The following is a 21,819-nucleotide window of genomic DNA, read 5'->3' as shown; positions in this document are numbered from 1 at the left end:
CACGCCAGTGCAAGTAGATAAATAGGTACCACTGTGGCTTCTGTCATAGTGTCCCATTGCGACAGAAGCGGTTTAGTCTTGCTGGCCACACGACCCAGAAACACTGTCTCCCTCGGCCTAAAGCGAGATGAGTGCCGCAACCCCATAGTCGCCTTGGACTGGACCTAACCATCCAGGGATCCTTTACCTTACCTTTTGTTTCTACTAGATTTGGGGGAAACTCTCTCCAAGTCAATATGGGGGTTACTTAATGCTATGTCACCTTCAGGCACTGTTTGCAAAAGTTGGTGTCTTCCATGCCTGTTTGGGAATAGGTTCAGACCGCTGTGTTCGGTGATGTCTACTCACAGATAAGCATGCACAGGATCTACATCTCTCTCATCTGCTGCTGCTGTTCTCAGAAGGAACAGAAAGCATTTTTTTATAACCGTCTCTTATCTTTGACTTTAGACTTCAGATACACCACAGAGAGGCTAATTTTATAAGGCGTTTGGACATGAAAAAAGAAAGCATCTGAGCACGTGTTTCCACTGGGAGAGGGAGAAGGGCGAGACAGCATTTCACTGCACCCTCTTCTTTTATTTTGTGATTTTAATTGTCCCCAGAAAACACCATAAATATCTGTTTATTAAAACAAACAAACCCCATGCCATTTGGTTTTGTCAATTTTGTCATTCTCTTTAGAGGGATATTTTATTGATCTTTATCTGAAACTACAATCATTTCATCCCACCATTTCCAGCAAATGTACCTTAAGGTTACTTGCACTGAAACTGAACTTAATACACATTTCAATCACAGAACAGTTAAAAGGCATTTTGTGCTTTAAAAAAAGTGTCGCTAGAATAAATCAATCAATGCAAACAGGAACAGAGGAAACTCTTTTCTTTTCCCTATATAACTGGGTTTTGTATTTTTGTATAAATGAGTTTGAGTTTTAGTGTTTAATGGGTTAAAAAAGCTTTCAATAAAAATGTTATTGGCAAATAAGGAAACTTATTATATGTGAGTAAGTTTGAAAGCACGTCAAAGTGCAAGTAGATAAATAGGTACCGCTCCGGCGGGAAGGTAAACGGCATTTCCGTGCGCTGCTCTGGTTCGCCAGAAGCGGCTTAGTCATGTTGGCCACATGACCCAGAAGCTGTACGCCGGCTCCCTTAGCCAAAAAGCGAGTTGAGCGCTGCAACCCCAGAGTCAGCCACGACTGGACCTAATGGTCAGGGGTCCCTTTACCTTTACCTTTAAGGCATGCCTAAATCTCTCTTACCTAGACAACACAGGGACCTCACTTTATTTCCTTCATGTATTTTTCAACACCTTTATCACTCAGTGTTCTCATGCTAACTGCACCCCAGTTTCTTTGAAACCACTCACCCTGTCTAACCCACAGGTTGCAGAATGCATAAAGCAACACCTATGTACTTTATTGCGGCATTTCAGAAGGTATCTTTTGTGAAGTTGTTTGAGTTGATCAGGGATGTAGGCTCCTTTATGTGTTTTTAGTGCAGTATCTTCATGTAAGAGATAACATTGAGTTTAGCCCAGTCAGTTGCTGAGCAAGTAGTGTAACTCCCGTTTAATCATAGAATGCAACAGCCTGTTTGCACAAGGCAGCTTTTGCAAGAAGATGAGATGGAGCAATAAGCCAGTTGACCTCTGCTGGGAACTGATTGGCAGCCCGTGAGCTGGTGGTGGATTAAATGCTTGCAGAGTGAAGCAGCTACTAGTCACTCTTGAGAGATGAAGTGGCTGCCTCTCCAGGCTTGAGGCTGGAAGAGAAGAACCTTGCAGCTGAAACTCTTCCAGAGACATTTCATGGGTGTGTGGGAAGGCAGGGGAAATGGGACTGGTTAAGCAGCCCAGACCATTTGTCCATTAATGTTGCTAACCGCAATCACTCTTGCCTGTCTAACTTTTCGCATGTAACCACGCAAGTCAATGCTAGTGCATTAGCAGCCTAAAGAGAACGAGGCAGATTCATGGAGGAGTGAGTTACTGATGGCTTCTAGCCTTGATGGCTGTGACCAGTTACTGGAAACCTGGATGCTTTAGCTGAGATTCCTGCATTGCAGGGGGTTGGACTAGATGACCCTTGGGTCCCTTCCAACGCTACCATTCTATGATTTAGGAGAGATAGAATTATATACTTCTTCATGCAGTACATAGTCATACTAGGGAAGCAGTGATTTATGAAGGAGAGGGCTGTCAATGACTACTAGCCATAATGTTTCTGGATACCAGTTGTTGCCAACCACAAGATGGGAGAGTGCTCTTGCTCACGTTCTGCCCGTTGGTTTCCCAACAGGCATCTGGGTGGCCACTGTGAGCATGGGATGCTGGACACAACAGACCAGAAGGGCCATTGGCATAATCCTGCAAGCTATTCTTATTTTCTTATGCCCTTTGACACCAATTGCCATAATTGGTTGGTATTGAATACAGTGGTACCTCGGGTTACATACACTTCAGGTTACATACGCTTCAGGTTACAGACTCCGCAAACCCAGAAATAGTACCTCAGGTTAAGAACTTTGCTTCAGGATGAGAACAGAAATTGTGCTCCAGCGGCGCGGCGGCAGCAGGAGGCCCAGTTGCTGCCAACCACGAGATGGGAGAGCGCTCTTGCTCATGTTCTGCTCGCTGGTTTCCCACCAGGCTTATGGTTGGCCATTGTGAGCAGAGAATGCTGGACTCGATAGACCAGATGGGCCATTGGCGTAATCCTGCAGGCAGCAATAATAATAATAATAATAATAATAATAATAATAATAAATTTATTTATACCCTGGCTATCTGGCTGAGTTTCCCCAGCCACTCTGGGTGGCTTCCACTCAAGTGTTAAAAACAGTACAGCATTAAATATTAAGAACTTCCCTAAACAGGGCTGCCTTCAGATGTCTTTTAAAGAAAAGATAGCTGCTTATTTCCTTCACATCTGAAGGGAGGGTGTTCCACAGGGCGGGCGCCACTACCGAGGAGGCCCTCTGTCTAGTTCCTTGTAACTTCATTCTTGCAATGAGGGAACTGCCAGAAGGCCCTCAGAGCTGGACCTCAGTGTCTGGGCTGAACAATGGGGGTGGAGACGCTCCTTCAGGTATACAGGACAGACAGAGGCCGTTTAGGGCTTTAAAGGTCAGCACCAACACTTTGAATTGTGCTCGGAAGCGTACTAGGAGCCAGTGATTGTCCTTTTTACCAATTGTTGTCTTTTTAATTGTATATATTGCTTGTTTTATGTTGCTATGGCAATTGGCTAATGCGAATAAAGTTTATTTATCTATTGTGCTTGGAAACGTACTGGGAGCCAATGCAGATCTTTTAGGACCGGTGTTATGTGGTCCCGGCAGCCACTCCCAGTCAACAGTCTAGGTGCCACATTCTGGATTAATTGCAGTTTCCGGGTCACCTTCAAAGGTAGCCCCACATAGAGCGCATGACAGTAGTCCAAGCAGGAGATAACCAAAGCATGCACAACTCTATGGTGAGACAGTCTGAGGGCAGGTAGGGTCTCAGCCTGCGTACCAGGTGTAGTTGGTAGACAGTCACCCTGGACACAGAATTAACCTGCACCTCCATGGACAGCTGTGAGTTCGAAATGACTCCCAGGCTGAGCACCTGATCCTTATCTTATCTTCTTATGCCCTTTGACTTCAAATGGCATACAGTGGTGCCCCGCAAGACGAACGCCTCACAAGACGGAAAACCCGCTAGACGAAAGGGTTTTCCGTTTTGGAGGCGCTTCGCAAAACGAATTTCCCTATGGGGTTGCTTCGCAAGACGAAAAAATCTTGCGAGTTCCCGTGGGGGTTTTTCGCTCCCCCCCTTTTCCTAAGCCGCTAAACAGCTGATCCGCTGATAAGCCGCTTAACAGCTGATCGCTAGAAGCCGCTAGACCGCTGTAGCGCTAATCCGCTAAGCTGTCAATGGGCTTGCTTCGCAAGACAAAAAAACCGCTAGACGAAGAGAATCGCGGAACGGATTCTTTTCGTCTTGCGAGGCACCACTGTAATTGGTAGGTAGTGTTCTCCTGCGTTCTATTGTTTGCTTCACCTTCATGTTCCCTTCCCTTTCCCTACCCTACAACTCTATGATGGGAAAGATCAGCTCCTTCCATTTGATATATGATGTCAAACACTAAGCCCCACTTTCAGAAGAAACGCTTTGAAGAAATTCCAAAGCCCACAAGGAAGAGAGTTGGTACATCTGGAACACCATTCTCCATACACACCACATGCAAAATTCCATCGGGAACATGGAGACATCCTTTCAAAGGCACACATGAGTGATGGCTTTAAAAAGAGGGATTAGGGGAGGTTGCTGAAATGCAATAGAACAAGACAGCACATGCTGCATTCTAATGGCAGGGAAGGGTAGCAGATATGGGATCAAGACAGTACAAGAGGTTCTGCCATCTAAGGCCCAGCCTTTAGCCTGAGGGATGAAACAGTCCATATACAGAACAACTAAAGCTCTTCTAGAAAAGACTTGAGAAATTGTATTTTCATCCCAAATTCCTTGGTTGATCTTCAGCCAGACCCACAACTGGATATAATTACTAGGTGGAGAATCTGAGGCTTCTGGGCGCTCTATTCTGCCTTGGTCATACCCCACCTGGGGTCGTCTGCCCAGTTCTAGGCACTGCAGTTTAAGAAGGATATTGACAAGTTGGAAGGTGTGCAGAGGAGGCTGAGCAGGATGATGAAGGGCCTGGAAACCAAACCATATGAGGAATCATAGAATCATAGAATCATAGAGTTGGAAGAGACCACAAGGGCCATCGAGTCCAACCCCCTGCCAAGCAGGAAACACCATCAGAGCACTCCTGACATATGGTTGTCAAGCCTCTGCTTAAAGACCTCCAAAGAAGGAGACTCCACCACACTCCTTGGCAGCAAATTCCACTGTCGAACAGCTCTTACTGTCAGGAAGTTCTTCCTAATGTTTAGGTGGAATCTTCTTTCTTGTAGTTTGGATCCATTGCTCCGTGTCCGCTTCTCTGGAACAGCAGAAAACAACCTTTCTCCCTCCTCTATGTGACATCCTTTTATATATTGGAACATGGCTATCATTGTTGAATGGTTTCTTTCAATGTAAAGGTTCATCATTGTTCCACCCGATGTGTATGTCTTTAAGGGGCCAGAGCAAGATAACGAGACCCAGCTTTACAGCTGTGAAACATAGCAGGTACTGCTGAGTTGTATTGATTAAGGTGTGTCAGTATTTGGGTGTAGTATATAAGGAGCAGCACTTACCCTGGGGTTTGGGTTGGTGGTTGGGTCTGGTTTGTTGATGTATTTAGTGTAAATGGAGTTTTTGTTTTTCTTATTAAAACCTTGTTTAAGTTATTTTTGAGTCCCCTTTTAATGCATGGTCTCCCCAGCAAGCTCTCTGCTGCGCTACCATACTGCAAATAGCCAACAATCATATCACCCCTTAACCTCCTCTTCTTCAGGCTAAACATGCCCAGCTCCCTTACCCATTTCTCATAAGGCATCGTTTCCAGGCCTTTGACCATTTTGGTTGCCCTCCTCTGGACACGTTCCAGTTTGTCAGTGTCCTTCTTGAACTGTGGTGCCCAGAACTGGACACAGTACTCCAGGTGAGGTCTAACCAGAGCAGAATACAGTGGCACTATTACTTCCCTTGATCTAGATCACGGGTGTCAAACACAAGGCCCGCGGGCCGAATCCGGCCCGCCAGACCTCGTCATGTGGCCCGTGGCATCAAGGGTGAGGAAGCGAGCTTCTCGTCCTTTTTACTGGTCCCGACCCAGATTTTAGGGTCCGCACTCCGGCGGAGGCTCTCTGCCTTTCTAAAAAGTGACCCACGTGAACAGCCTTCCCTGCCTGCTTGCAGACAGGGCTCCAACTGACACACCCCGTTGGCGCTGCCTACCGGCTGGTCCCGCAACTTTCGCCTGCCTCGCGGGCCGGGCAAAGAGGCTTTCTGCTCGCTCGCTCCAGTCCGGGGCTCGCTGCAGAGGAGGCGGTCCCGCGAAGCCAAGCTTGGAGCCGGCTGCCTCTGCCCCTCGGAGCCTCCCGGGCGCGGCTGCTCGAGGGGGCGGGTGGCGCGCACGGCAACTTTTGGAGCCTGAGAGAGCCGCAGAGGCTGGCAACGAGGGCAGGGAGTGAGAGCCACGCTTGGGACGCTGCTCGCTCACTCACTCGGGCCGCAAGAAGAGGCCACTGCGGCGCTGCAGCTGGCTAGGAGATGGCCGGGGGCGCGGGCGACGGGGCCAGGGGCTGGTTGGGGGTCGCCCTGGTGGGTAGATAGCGGGGCCGGCAGGTGGAGAAGGGAACGGCGGAGGTGAGTGGAGAGCGGGGACCAGGTTCAGGTCCTGCCGCAGGCGGCACGCCCCGGCTGGGCTGGGAGAGGCGAGGCTGCTGCCGGTTCAGCTGCGCAGAGTGGAGTGGAGGGAGCCTGGTGGGCGGGCGGTGTGGGCGGGCGAAGAGGACCGCGCCGGCATCTGGGTGGCTGGAGCAAAGTGGGAGCCTGCCAGCAACTTGGCTGTGGGAGCCTGGCTATGAAACACCCCCCCCTTCCCACGCCAACACATCGGCTTTCTCCGGGCCGGAGGACTTGGCAGATAGCCCCCTCCCCGGGAGCAACTGCAGCAGCTCGGGGCCCCAGCAGGACATCCTGGCCACCCGTGCCCGCAGTGCCGCTGGGGCTCCCTTGCAAGGAAGAAACTGCTGCTGTCCAAACTGCTGCTCCGTATCCTCCGACTCCTGAGTGCGGCGGCAAGGCGGGGGGAGGCAACATTTGCTTCTGCTATGCTCTGTTGGGACAGGCTCCTGTCTCCTCCCCGTTGGAGCTCCAGTCTGCCTGGAAGCCCATCTCGTCATCTTTTTAAAAAATCATTATTATTTCTTCTATTCTTATTTAAAATCGTACTGGAATCGGTATATTAAATAGTGTATAGGTTCAAGACAACACACACCAGTGCCTAAGGAAAAATAACTTTGATAAAGTCCTACAGATACAACTGGCCGTTTGAGGGTGACCAAACTGCTGATGCGGCCCCAGATGAATTTGAGTTTGACACCCCTGATCTAGATGCTATACTCCTATTGATGCAGCCCAGAATTGCATTGGCTTTTTTAGCTGCCGGGTCACACTGTTGGCTCATGTCAAGTTTGTGGTCAACCAAGACTCCTAGATCCTTTTCACATGTACTGCTCTCAAGCCAGGTGTCACCCATCTTGTATTTGTGCCTCTCATTTTTTTTTGCCCAAGTGCAATACTTTACATTTCTCTCTGTTAGGATTTATCTTGTTTGTTTTGGCCCAGTTCTCTAATCTGTCAACGTCGTTTTGAAGTGTGATCCTGTCCTCTGGGGTGTTAGCCACCCCTCCCAGTTTGGTGTCATCTGCAAATTTGATCAGGATGCTCTTGAGTCCGACATCCAAGTCATTGATAAAGATGTTGAATAAGACTGGGCCCAAGACAGAACCCTGTGGCACCCCACTAGTCACTCTTCTCCAGGATGAAGAGGAACCACTGATGAGCACCCTTTGGGTTCGGTCAGTCAGCCAGTTACGGTACAAATCCACTGAGTGGTAGCATAGTCAAGACCGCATTTTACCAGCTTCTTTACAAGAATATCATGGGGCACCTTGTCAAATGCCTTGCTGAAATCAAGGTAGGCTACATCCACTGCGTTCCCTTCATCTACCAGGCTTGTAATTCTGTCAAAAAACGAGATCAGGTTAGTCTGACATGACTTACCGGTATTTTTCAGAAATCCATGCTGACTATTGGTGATCACAGCATTCCTTTCTAGTTTGGCCTGGAGAAGAGGAGACTGAGAAGTGATAGGATTGCCATCTTCACATATCTGATAGGCTGTCACATGGAAGATGGAGCAAGGTTGTTTCCTACTGCTCCAGAGGGGAGGGCCTGAACCAATGTTTTCAAATTATAAGAAAGGCGGTTCCGACTAAACATTAGGAAGAACAGTAGAAGAGACTCCCTTGGAAGGTGTTAGACTCCTTCCTTCTAGGTTTTTAAGCAGAGGCTGGTTGGCCTATCTGTTACAGAATCTTCAGCTGTGATTTCTGCATTGCAGGGGGTTGGACTAGATAGAAACTGCAATTCTATGATTCTGATTCAGCCTGGAGCCTTCTGCATGCAAAGCAGGTGTTCTGCCGTGGAGCCTTGACCCGTCCTTGTTACCATTGATTTTTGAAGGCCAAGATTGCACTGTTATAATTTGAAATGATAAATAAATGAGACAAAAGCAGAGCTGCCAAACAAAGAAGCCAATTAGCATAAATATGCATTATGTAAGTAAAGGTCATTCCTAATGGAAGCAACTGTGCCAGAACCGTCAGAAACGGATGAGCTTTAAGCGTCCCTCAAGTTGACAGGTAACTCTATCAGAAATGCCGAGCTTTCGGCTGCTCTGGGTTCTCAATGAGCAGAAGAACAGGGTACAAATAAAAATATAGAAAGAGGAGCTCCAGAAACTTGAGTTCCCAAGAGGGATCCTAAGAAGGGAAGCCAAGGGAATCTATTTAGTGCAGAGGAGGAATCAAAGAGAAGAGTGTGAAAGAATGGGAAGTTAGGAAAAACAGGCAAGAGAAATTCAAGTCTGTTCACATCACACCAGAGAGTCACAGCTGAGTGCTGGCCTTGAATACTGAAGCTCCATAAGAACTTAATAAGAGCCTGCTGGACCCGGCTGCTGGCCAGTCTCGTCCAGCATCCTTTTCTCGCAATGGCCAACCAGACGCCTGTGAGAAACCAGCAAGAAGGATCTGGGCACGAGCCCTTTCCCCTCATTCAGCTTCTAGCACCTGGTGTTTCAGAAGCTGCTTCCAGCTGGGTGGAGACTAAGCATAGCTAGCAGCCATTCATAGCCTTTTCCTCCATGAACTTGTCTAATCCTCTTTTAAAGCCATCTAGGATGATAGCTGGGATGCGGCTGGTACTGTGGTCTAAACCACAGAGCCTAGGGCTTGCCGATCAGAAGGTTGGAGGTTCGAATCCCCGCAACGGGGTGACCTCCCGTTGCTCGGTCCCTGCTTCTGCCAACCTAGCAGTTCGAAAGCACGTCAAAGTGCAAGTAGATAAATAGGTACCGCTCCGGAGGGAAGGTAAATGGCGTTTCCGTGTGCTGCTCTGGTTCGCCAGAAGCGACTTAGTCATGCTGGCCACATGACCCAGAAGCTGTCTGCGGACAAACACCAGCTCCCTCGGCCTATAGAGCGAGATGAACACACAACCCCAGAATCATCTGTGACTGGACCTAATGGTCAGGGATCTCTTTACCTTATATGCTATATGGTAATTTATGGACCTAATAGGTCAAGCCATTTGCGCATAACAGAATGTAGGCACCCTATGTACAGGAATGAGCAAAGCAGTCATATTTTAGGGAGCCAGTAAAGCGAGATGAGTGCCACAATCCCAGAGTCGTCCGCGACTGGACCTAACGGTCAGGGGTACCTTTACCTTTTAGGATGATAGCTATCATTGCCTCCTGCTGCAGCAATTTGCATAGTTTAACTGTGTGCTGCCATGAAGAAGGCACTTGTTGTTTGTTACATTGCTACTCGCTCTTCTTCCAAGGAACATAGGCTCTTCCACATCAACTCCCTGACAACCGTGTGAGGTAGGTTAAGAGGAGATCGCAACTAGCCCAAGTTTACTCACTAATTTTCGTGGCTCAGAGGAACTCTCCTTTAAACTTGGATCTTCCCAAGCCAAAGGCCGCAGCCTTTAAACTACACACCACCACTGGCTGTCAAAAGCGGGTTAAAGTACAGCCTCTGGAACTTCTTTCAAATGAAGGCTACACTTGCGGCCAAGGTAGAACTTGCCATGTGCAGTCAAGAATGGGAGGAGGAAGAACGGGGTATTTATGGGAGACCAGAACATCGTAATTGTAGGTGACTGTGAATGATAACTGAACTCTGTTGCTTTAAACCAGGCAGAGGGCCTTCTCAGTAGTGGTGCCCGCGCTGTGGAATGCCCTCCCATCAGATGTCAAGGGAATAAGCAACTATGTGACTTTTCGAAAACATCTGAAGGCAGCCCTGCTTAGGGCAGTTTTTAATGTTTGATGTTTTATTGTGTTTTTAATATGTTATTGAAAGCCATCCAGAGTGGCTGGGGAAAGAAAGCCAGATGGGCGGGGTATGAATATATTATTATTATTAATAATAATAATTAAAGCACCAGCAGAATTTCCTGTCCAAGCTAGACCCTGCTACAGGAGTGCATGATTTGGGTTCATGTGCAAAGCCTCGCACCCTTCATTAAGAGCAATAACCTTAGGAAAGGGGAAATATGATTGGCTCCCAAGTCCTAGAATGTTTGATTTGCTATGTTTACTACAGGATCAGCATGTTCTTCCTCTGTAAATCTAAAAGAAAATCACTACTGAGGGTTATTTGACACCTTTAGGATTGAGCATGGCTTATGCTGACCACAATGATACGTTTTGGAAATGTAAATATAGTGTCTGCTCCTCGTTTAACATAGGGGAAGAGGGAAGTTAAAAGAGGCTTTTGGATAGAGATCATGAGTTATCCACAAAGTGCCGACCATCCTGAATGCTTTGAGGTTGTATGGCGTCTGTGGATGGCTGCATGGGATGGTATCCAACACAAGGCATCTGAGAAAGCTTTGGGTCTCAGATTTATCTGACATTGTCTTCTTGCACTCTATATTGGGGTGGGGTGCCAGTGGCCCTCCAGATGCTGTTGAACACCCAACTCCTATCAGTCCCAGAAGTCAGCATGGCCAACGGTGAGGGTTGATGGGAGTTGGGACATGACCATGACATCTGGAGGGCCACAGGTTCCCCACTTCTGCTGATCTGCTTGTTGTGTGTTGATGATGTGTCTTACCTTTGTTTCTTTGCTTTTTTAAAAAAAGAATGGGATGAGACTTAATACATAGACACCATTTGGAGAATGGTACTTGGTGAGACAGGGATGTGGGTGGCGCTGTGGGTTAAACCACAGAGCCTAGGACTTGCCAATCAGAAGGTTAGCGGTTCAAATCCCCGCAACGGAGTGAGCTGCCGTTGCTCGGTCCCTGCTCCTGCCAACCTAGCAGTTCGAAAGCACGTCAAAGTGCAAGTAGATAAATAGGTACCGCTCCGGCGGGAAGGTAAACAGCGTTTCTGTGTGCTGCTCTGGTTTGCCAGAAGCAGCTTAGTCATGCTGGCCACATGACCCGGAAGCTGTATGCCGGCTCCCTCGGCCAGTAGTGCGAGATGAGCGCCGCAACCCCAGAGTTGGCCACGACTGGACCTAATGGTCAGGGGTCGCTTTACCTTTTACTTGCTGAGATACCAAGCCCAGGCATGAAGCAGATTGGTGGGACTGCACAGCTGCCAGTAATGACAGTGTGCAGGGCAGAGGGGCTGAGACACAAAGAACTAGGACAGTTCAACAAGGCTGGGGAAGGGAACGTGAAGGCGAAGCAAACAACAGAATGCAGGAGGACATAAAATAATAATTATCATTATTACCACTACTACTATTTTACTTATTTCCTGACTTTCCAGGTGGCTAGAAAAAACAAATGAAAAAAGGAGAAAAGAGAAAAAGTGTTGCTGAATCTGAGGAAGTGATTGCGCATCAGGGTGGCTTCTGGTTTTGCCCAATGCTGCTTTCCAAATCTTCCTGGCTGCTGAATAGCAACCCTTTGTTTTTCTCAATATCTCTGCCATCTCAGCCCCCCCCCCCTTTCCCACTCAACACTTGTGCCTTCATTTACTCATCTCTGCCTCTTTGTTTTCCTTCATTCGTGGGCAGCATGGAGGTGTGAGGAAGGGTTCCCCGGGTGAGGAGGCAAACTCCTTTCCCTGGCTGTTTCGTTTTCTGCCGCTGCCCCTTGCAGAATACCGTAAATTGGTTGCAGGCATTAGCAGGGACCTGTCAGCATCGCCCTTGAGCCAGTGCCACCAACTGGTTTCACACACTTTAGCCCCGACTGGGCCAGGCGAGCTTCCAGAGACCACCTTCTGGACAGGAGCTGGTCAAAGTGCTGTGGACTCACAGCTTAGAGTTGTGAGCACCGGATTCACTTCCACAAGAAGACAGTCGTCGCACAGCAGAGTATAGCAGAGCATATAAACGACTCGGAGAGCAGCTCTGTAGAATATCTTCTTTATTCTACCTACAACTATATACAGAGCTTAATGAGGTCTAAGCATAAATGAATGCTGAACTGCACTGAGTGTCTGCAGCTGCTCTTAGCAGCAACCTTATCTATACACACGATCTGTAACACTCAGTCTCTCTCTCTCCAACACACTGACTGACTGACCCTTTGATGTGGTGCTGGGGCAGAATAAGAGGGGGCAGAACACCGCCCCTCCTCATGACCAACCAGATGTCCCAGTGGGAAGCCTGAAAGCAGAACATGAGTCCAAGAGCCCTCTCAGTGTGGAGCCAGTGTGGTGTAGTGGTTAGAGCGGTAGTCTCGTAATCTGGTGAACCAGGTTCGCTTCCCCGCTCCTCCACATGCAGCTGCTGGGTGACCTTGGGCCAGTCACACTTCTCTGAAGTCTCTCAGCCCCACTCACCTCACAGAGTGTTTGTTGTGGGGGAGGAAGGGAAAGGAGAATGTTAGACGCTTTGAGACTCCTTCGGGTAGTGATAAAGCGGGATATCAAATCCAAACTCCTCCTCCTCCTCCTCCTCCTCCTCTTCTTCTTCTTCTTCTTCTTCTTCTTCTTCTTCTTCTTCTTCTTCAACACCTGTGATTCTCAGCAATGCATTCAGAGCCATATGCCCTCCAATACACTGGTGGAGTATGTAGCCATCATGGCCTGGGACAGGGTTCTGTTATCATCCATCCATCCATTTCATAATATTTATACACAGTGGAACAGACTCCCAGTGTGAGATGGTGGACTCTCCTTCCCTGCTGCCAAACATCTTGCTCTGGTTTCTTTTGGACCACATCGGCAAGGCCAAGAGGGGGGTCTTGTCGTCTGGGCACACTTCCCAGGCTTGGGGGTCTGGCGGTCACTAACAACACAGCCTTTTGGCTTCACCCCCAGAGGCACACTCCATTGTCTCCTGAGATAGACAGATGCCAACAACAAGTGGGTCTTAATCTTCCTCCCTCCCTATCGCCTCTTCCACCCCGCAATAATGAAAGAGCAGCAAAGAGATTAAAACACCAAGCACTGGCTTCCAAGGTATTACGTACATTTCACCTATAAAGGCTAAAACTCACTTAGTCAGGATACGCCCTTGAGCAGTTCCCCAGAGCCAAGAGATATGGATACTGCCTTAATTACAAAGGTTGGAGATTATCTGATTGAAAAGAAGACAGATGAAAGAACCTGAGGTTTGGTCCGTTTCCCTTCTTGACATCTTAATACTACAAGGGTATGCTTGGAAAGATTATTATTGCTTTAATTAACAACCCGCCCTTCACCCTAAGGTCCCAGGGCTGGTTGCAACAGTTTTGAATGCAATCGGATTGGTGAAGCCATCACTTTTATAGCTTTGGAGTTCCAACTTAAACCTGCGGTGCTGGCTGGCATTTCCATGGATGCAATTGAATAAGAGTTTGTGCTTGAGCTCTAGTTGACTCCCTTTTGTCTGCAGGTCATAGAATCATAGAATCATAGAGTTGGAAGAGACCACAAGGGCCATCGAGTCCAACCCCCTGCCAAGCAGGAAACGCCATCAAAGCACTCCTGACATATGGTTGTCAAGCCTCTGCTTCAAGACCTCCAAAGAAGGAGACTCCACCACACTCCTTGGCAGCAAATTCCACTGTCAAACAGCTCTTACTGTCAGGAAGTTCTTCCTAATGTTTAAGTGGAATCTTCTTTCTTGCAGGTCTCCCTCCCTTGCTTGTAAAGCCTTTTTGCCTGCATACCCCCTTCCTTTGAACCCTGCAAGGCCCACCAAAGTCCTTCCTAGGATGATCAAGGGGATGGAGTGGCTCCCCGTGAAGTTAGGCGACATGTGGGGCTTTTCACTTTTGAGAAAAGGCGAGCAACAGGGGGCATGGTGCAAGTTTTCAAAATTATAAAATGGAGAAGATGGATAGAGAAAAGTTAGAGAAGCTGCGGGCCAGATGAGTCACTGGTCTGATCCATGTTCTTTTGCTTCTGGGAAACTTGGCTTGGTAGGGCTTTCCAGGCATGTACCGTATTTTTCACTCTATAAGACGCACCTAGTTTTTGGAGGAGGAAAACAAGAAATAAATATATTCTGAATCTCAGAAGCCAGAACAGCAAGAGGGATCGCCGCGCAGCGAAAGCAGCAATCCCTCTTGCTGTTCTGGCTTCTGGGATAGCTGCGCAGCCTGCATTCGCTCCAAAAGACGCACACACATTTCCCCTTACTTTTTAGGAGGGGGAAAGTGAGTCTTATGGAGCAAAAAATACGGTATACCTTTTGAACGCTAGGCTGCTTTCTATAGACATGCACAGAAGCCGCCTCCTTCCTTCCTTCTAGGCAAGCAAAATGCATTATCATAGTTCCAGGACACATTCCAGCCTGGTGCAAATACTCAAGGAGGATGTGAAACAAGCCTGGCAAAAGGGGACGTGGCTAGGAAGGGGCGTGGCCTGGAGAGTCGCAAGGGCCACTCAGAGAGAACTTGGGGGCCACAGAAGGCCTGAGTTTACCCACCCTTGGTGTAAAGTGGGAAGCCCTGCATGGTCTTCAGGGTGTGTTTGTTTCATATATATGTATTATATTGTAAGCCACTCTGTAATTCGGATGAAAGGTGGAATATTAATATTATTAAAATTAATAAAACTTAGGGAACCTGAAGGAGCGTCTCTACCTCCATCATTCTGCCTGGACACTGAGCACCAAGGGTCTTCTGATAGTTCCCTCATTGCGAGAAGTGAGGTTACAGGGAACCAGACAGAGGGCCTTCTCGGTAGTGGCACCTGCCCTGTGGAACGCCCTCCCTTCACATGTCAAGGAAATAAGCAGCTATCTTATCTTTAAAAGACATCTGAAGGCAGCCCTGTTTTGGGAAGTTTTTAATATTAAATGTTGTATTGTTTTTAACACTCGATTGGGAGCCACCCAGAGTGGCTAGGAAAAGTCAGCTAGATGGGCGGGGTATAAATAAATTATTATTATTATTATTATTATTATTATTATTATTATTTAGCTGTGCTATCATAATGATTAAGGCCTCCAATGATAATTTTAGTTATATGTTAGCGACTAAGTTTTACTTTATATATTTATTAACTGTTGCTATATCTGTATTGTCCCTGTTATACCTAATTTGCAAATTCAAATGTATCCCTATTGTGTTTTATGACTTCCTTGATATTGTATGTGGGCTGGAACTGGTCTGTGACCGAAATAATCAATTCATCATCATCATCATCATCATCATCATATTATTATTATTATAAATTTACAGTGGAGCAAAGATTCATTTGCCAGTCTTACCGTGGTCTAATTTTGTATGTGTGCATGTGCTTTCATCTTCTAGCGATTTCTTCCAAAATGTTGCCTTGCAAGGAGGCATTGATGGACCCTTCTCCAAAGCGATGACGGGCCAGATGGCACTCACTCGGGTAAGACTGAAAGGCTGCAGGAGGGAGGGGTCTTGGCTTGGGGCAGAGCATGTCATGGGGAGGCATGGGCCCCAATGTTCCATCGCTGGGACCTCTAGACAGCAGGACAGTTCCATCAGGCCCGGTTCCGTGGGATCCGAAAGACATTTCTGCTTTCTTCATCGTGCTTGCTGGAAAGACCTTGCCTTTTCTTGCACAACTGTTTCAAGATAAATAATGCAATTCTCCCTAAGGTTTGGTGGCAGGGGAGCACACAGGGAAGGTCGTAAATCTGTGGCAGATCATCAGCAGAAGGTCCCAGGTTCAGTCCCTGGGTAGGGAACCTATACAGCCTGGAAACCCTGGAGAGCTGCTTTCCATCCATGCAGACAACACTGAGGTGTTGTTGTTGTTGTTTAGTCATTTAGTCGTGTCCGACTCTTCATGACCCCATGGACCACAGCACGCCAGGCACTCCTGTCTTCCACTGCCACCCACAGTTTGGTCAGACTCATGTTTGTAGCTTCAAGAACACTGTCCCACCATCTCGTCCTCTGTCGTCCCCTTCTCCTTGTGCCCTCCATCTTTCCCAACATCAGGGTCTTTTCCAGGGAGTCTTCTCTTCTCATGAGGTGGCCAAAGTCTTGGAGCCTCAGCTTCAGGATCTGTCCTTCCCGTGAGCACTCAGGGCTGATTTCCTTCAGAATGGAGAGGTTTGATCTTCTTGCAGCCAGGGGACTCTCAAGAGTCTCCTCCAGCACCATAATTCAAAAGCATCAATTCTTCAGTGATCAGCCTTCTTTATGGTCCAACTCTCAATTCCATACATCAACACTGAGGTAGTGGGACCCAATGGTCTGACTTGTCATAAAGCAGCCTCCTCTATTCCTGTGTTTCAGATGATGGCCGGCTTTGAAGAAGACTGTAAGAAGGTTGCTGGTGCCTCTGGAGCCTCCCTCCCAAAACAGTTCTCGGTGGCTCAGATCGTTGAGAAATTGATGGAGGAACATTCCTTCAATATCCCTTTCCTGCGGGCAGCTGTGAGGCTCAGGGAGAACGGTAATGGCTCCTTCGTGTGGCAAGGGGTGGCTGTTACACAACCTGGGTGCCTCCGATGGTTCACGGCTATGTTGGTGTGGTATTTTTGTAGGGTGCTTTTTTATGAGCTTAGAAGGAGCCATTTATTTTTTCACAGTGTTGATATCCTTCATTTATTGCTTGTATGTTTAAAAGTGTTTCTAAAACATTTAACATTTTAAAAACTCTCAAAGTGGTATAGTCATACCTCGGGTTACAGATGCTTCAGGTTCCGTTTTTTCAGGTTACGAACCACCGAAACCCGGAAGTACCGGAACGGGTACATCGCTACATCGCGCTTTGCGCATGCGCAAAAGCCCCATATCACAACCCGCATGTGCACAGATGTGCCACTGCGAGTTGCAAACGTGCATCCCGCACCGATCACGTTCGCAACCCGAGCGTCCACTGTACAGCGATCCAACAGAAAAGCAGTATGACAGTATTCCGAAAACAGATGCAGCATGAAAGCTTTTCCCTCTGAATGGGTCATGTCAGGGAACTGCCATCGGAGCTAGAGGTGGAGGGAAGGCTCTGGAGGGATGCCGGAGAGGGTCCCAGTAGGGAGAGAGGCAGCCCATCTGCTGGGGAAGGAAATCAGCGTAGCACCAGTGGAGAAGGGGGGCAGAAGGGGGAATCGGTGAGGGGGCTCCAGGACTCCTCGCCGGAGACCAGCGGGGAGAGCATGGGTCCTCCGCTGCCCACACCCTCCCTGCGCAGAAGACTTCTGCGCAGGGAGAGTAGGAGGAGACTAGGCATCAAAGAACTTCTTTGCTGGAAGAAGTTCAAGAAACGGCCACTGACGGATTCTGCCAGCAATTGAGACAGCCACGGGTGAGAGGCTGTCCGGACAGAAAGGGTTCACCCAGGTAACCTAGCCAGGAGTGGCGACGACTTACGCAAGAGCAACCCCTAGAACCATTACAGGTCATTTCTATTATTATTAAATTTCCATGCCACCCTTCACCCGAAGATCTTAGGGCGGTTTACAAAGCACCCAAGCCCTTCTCCCTGCACCCTAATTCTTTATGCTATCTGAATCCACACCTGGAATTAAGATGTATTTCCTAACTATGGTACGGAATGTGGCCTGGGCTTTGGTTCATCTTCTGACTCTCCTGCCTCTCCCCTTCCAGGCTTCATGACAGCTGTTCTGACCAACAACTGGGTTGATGACAGCCCCTTCAGGCACCGTACAGGCCTTGCCCTTTGTCTGCTGAACAGATATTTTGACCGGGTGATTGAGTCATGCCGTGTCGGTCTGCAAAAGCCAGATCCCAAGATCTATGAGTATGCACTGGATGTGCTGAAAGTGAAACCTGAAGAGGTTGGTGGCACACATCTGAGAGCCAGTGTGGTGTAGTGGTTAAGAGCAGTGGACTCGTAATCTGGGGAACCGGGTTCACTTCCCCACTCTTCCACATGCAGCTGCTGGGTGACCTTGGGCCAGTCACACTTCTCTGAAGTCTCTCAGCTCCACTCACCTCACAGAGTGTTTTTTGTGGGGAGGAAGGGAAAGGAGATTGTGAGCCGCTTTGAGACTCCTTTGTTGTTGTTTAGTCGTTTAGTCGTGTCCGACTCTTCGTGACCCCCTGGACCAGAGCACACCAGGCCCTCCTGTCTTCCCCTGCCTCCCACAGTTTGCTCAAACCCATGCTGGTAGCTTCGAGAACACTGTCCAGCCATCTCCTGCTCTGTCGTCCCCTTCTCCTTGCGCTCTCCATCTTTCCCAACATCAAGGTCTTTTACAGGGAATCTTCTCTTCTCATGAGGTGGCCAAAGTATTGAGACTCCTTAGGGTAGTGATAAAGTGGGATATCAAATCCAAACTACTCCTCCTCCTCCTCCTCCTCCTCCCCTCCCCCTCCTCCTCTTCTTCTTCTTCTGTCTTGTACTTGCAAAAAGCTTCTGTTGTTCCCTTCAGGATCTCTCTCTCTCTCTCTCTCTCTCTCTCTCTCTCTCTCTCTCTCTCCAGATGTGTTTAACATCAGTCCTGAACTGCAGGGGGTTGGACTAGATGACCCCTGGGGTCCCTTTCAACTCTACAATTCTATGATTCTGTGCTCTGGTGCAAGGGTGGTGGTGAGGAACCTTTCACTTTCAGAAAGTTCTTCCTACTGTTTAGCCAGAATCTCCTTCCTTGTACAGTGGTACCTCAGGTTACATATGTTTCAGGTTACATACGCTTCAGGTTACAGACTCCGCTAACCCAGAAAGAGTGCTTCAGGTTAAGAACTTTGCTTCAGGATGAGAACAGAAATCGTGTTCCGGCGGCGCGGCGGCAGCAGGATGCCCCATTAGCTAAAGTGGTGCTTCAGGTTAAGAACAGTTTCAGGTTAAGTACGGACCTCCGGAACGAATTAAGTACTTAACCCAAGGTACCACTGTAGTTCGAATCCATTGGTTCGGCTCCTCCCCTCTGGAGCAGCAGAAAACAAGCTTGTTCCATCTTCCATGTGACAGCCCTTCAGATATTTGTTGTTGTTTTTTAAAGAATATTTATTGAAGTTTTTAAAAAATTATATAACATAAAAACAACCAAAAAAAAGGAAAAAAAAGAAAACAGAAATAACAATAAGATAAACATACATACAAATCAAATAACAGGTATAATTTCAATCCCTTATGGTCATATAACTTGCTTTCCCGACCTCCTCATACCTCCCCTCTCTGTATTCCAATCTCTAATCAAGCCAATTCAGCAAATCCTTCCCCTAATTTCTGATTTAATTTTTAATCTTTCTTTTCTTAGAGCCCTTCAGATATTTGAAGGTGACTATCCTGTCACCTCTCAGTCTCTTCTTCTCCAGGCTAAACACACCCAACGCCCTCAAACTTTCCCTGTAAGATTTGGTTTCCAGACCCTTGATCAGCTTGGTTGCTTTCCTCAGTGCCAGTTGTGTGGCAGGTAAAGACATGGCAGGGCCAAAAAGGGGCTTGTATGCACCACTGATCAGCTGTTTGGCAGCACCCACACCTCACCCCGTTTGCAATTGCCAACAATCAGCTGACTGCGCGAGCAAAAAATGGCTCAGCTGATGTCGTCGTGATGTCAAGCGAGTATCCTCACCTACCTGTCAAATGTGGTCACAGGATGGTGGCGGGAATGGGTCTTGTGGTGAAAAAAAAGTATTCAGAGAGCAAGTTGGATGAGGCCTTCAGAGAAAATTCATGATCTGTTCTCCTTTCTCTTTAAATTTAGTTTCAGAAGTAGGTCTGTGTGTATATACATGTAATTTGGACCCCAGTGGTGGTCGATGGGGAGATCAAGCCCATACCATTTTCCTGATTTGATCCACACACTCAATATATTCTTTGCCACATTAGAGGGGATAAGGGCTGTGGTCCCAGTCCAAACAGAGCAAATTGCAGTGTGTGTATGTTTGTTTGGCGCGCTCTCTCTCTCTCACACACACACAAACGTGCACACACAGACACACACTCATACTTGGCGTGTTTGTATTCAGCTCTTCAGTTAAAAAGGCTCCCTGAATAGCCTACATGCGATCAGTTGAAACAGTCCCTGCCCACAAGCTGCCAATCTAAAAAAAAAAAAAAAGCACAACACATAAGTGAAAAGGGACAGGGATGGAAGTAGGGGACAGAAATCAAACTCAGGCACCCGTTCTTAGGGAGCTGTTCTTACATGTCATCAGCCAGTCCTTCAAAGGAGAGAGAGAAAGAAACTGTCACCTGTCCGGGAAATTGTGGTGGAGAAAGGGTTAATGGCCCACACTTGGCTGCTCTTTTGATTCAATCTTGCCAGACCTCAGTGTTAAAAGTGTGAAGCCCAGGATTGCAGATAATGGATCTCTAGGCTCTTTCCTAGCTTGTCCACCAGCATTCTGCTGCAAATTGTAGTCTTCCCCAGTGGCTATGGGGTTATGCTTGGGGCTGGCTAGAGGGTCAGAGGGGTGAATGGATCAAATCCCTTGAAGGTTTTGGGGGCAGGGGGTGGTGTCATGATGGCTAGCCTCTTGAGATTATGCCACTTCCCTAGGCAAATCAGGACAGTCCTGTTTTCCTTGCTGCAGAATTAGGACTGGCTGGGTGCAGAATAAGTTTTTTAAAAAGAAAATTGTGGTGTACAGTGGTGCCCCACAAGACGAATGCCTCGCAAGATGGAAGACCTGCTAGACGAAAGGGTTTTCCGTTTTGGAGGTGCTTCACAAAACGAATTTCCTATGGGCTTGCTTCGCAAGACGAAAATGTCTTGCGAGTTCCTGCGGGTTTTTTCCCTCCCCCCCTTTTTTCCCAAGCCGCTAAGCCGCTTAACAGTTGATCCGCTAAGCCGCTAAGCCTCTTAACAGCTGATCCGCTAAGCCTCTTAACAGCTGATCCGCTAAGCCTCTTAACAGCTGATCCGCTAAGCCTCTTAACAGCTGATCCGCTAAGCCGCTTAACAGCTGATCCGCTAAGCCTCTTAACAGCTGATCCGCTAAGCCGCTTAACAGCTGATCCGCTAAGCCGCTTAACAGCTGATCCGCTAAGCCGCCTAACAGCTGATCCGCTAAGCCCGCTAAGCCGCTAATAGCGCTAAGCCGCTAAGCCGCTAATGGGCTTGCTTCTCAAGACGAAAAAACCGCAAGACGAAGAGACTCGCGGAACGGATTCTTTTCGTCTTGCGAGGCACCACTGTATATACACAAGGCATTCCATGCAGCCACGAGGTAGTTAGAGGCCCACTACATCTAACAATGGCAGAACAGGATAGGTGCGTTCCTTCTTTCCTGTCAGCTGACTCTGGCTTTTGCTTCTTCCTCGCGCCAGGTTATTTTTCTGGATGACACTGGCGCAAACTTGAAGCCCGCTCGGGAGATGGGCATGACCACCATCCTTGTGAAAGATTTTGACTCGGCTCTGAAGGAGCTGCAGGACCTGACGGGAGTTCAGGTGAGGAGCTTCTTTTTGTATGCGGACATTGAGTGGAAATGATTTTCTCTCTGTAGGTTGGTTCCTGAGTTTTAGCAATTGCACCTGTGGATTGCATTGCAATCCTAACGAGTAATGGACATAAGAAGGAGGCTGCTGGATCAGGCCACCGTGCTTTCTAAATAATAAATTATTATTGGGTCTTTAGAAGAAGGCAGCCCGGTGTGGGGAACTTTTTAATGCTTGATATTTTACTGCGTTTGCTGTTTTAATTCGTTGGAAGCTGCCCAGAGCGGCATATAAATTATTATTATTACTAATCCAGGATCCTGTTTGCACAGTGGCTAGCCAGAGGCTGC

General features: G+C 47.9%; 1 protein-coding gene and 1 long non-coding RNA gene across 3 annotated transcripts in view; one reads left to right on the top strand and one right to left on the bottom strand.

Annotated features, from left to right (window-relative positions):
* The window catches only part of LOC310842150, a 237,583-nt gene that overhangs the window by 136,459 nt on the left and 79,305 nt on the right, over positions 1-21,819 (bottom strand). The window lies entirely within an intron of this gene.
* EPHX2 (epoxide hydrolase 2) overlaps positions 1-21,819 on the top strand; it is a 97,221-nt gene that overhangs the window by 6,669 nt on the left and 68,733 nt on the right. Inside the window, exons 2-5 of the mRNA XM_083733464.1 lie at positions 15,448-15,532; positions 16,411-16,570; positions 17,725-17,915; positions 21,359-21,481. Of these exons, the coding sequence (XP_083589590.1) occupies positions 15,448-15,532; positions 16,411-16,570; positions 17,725-17,915; positions 21,359-21,481 (559 nt within the window). The remainder of the gene's footprint in view (positions 1-15,447; positions 15,533-16,410; positions 16,571-17,724; positions 17,916-21,358; positions 21,482-21,819) is intronic.

The sequence above is a fragment of the Podarcis gaigeae genome, assembly GCF_964106915.1.
Source record: "Podarcis gaigeae genome assembly, chromosome: 3".
Taxonomy (NCBI): Eukaryota; Metazoa; Chordata; class Lepidosauria; order Squamata; family Lacertidae; genus Podarcis; species Podarcis gaigeae.
Note: the sequence above shows the minus strand (reverse complement) of the source record. Positions and strands in the feature narration are given on the sequence as shown.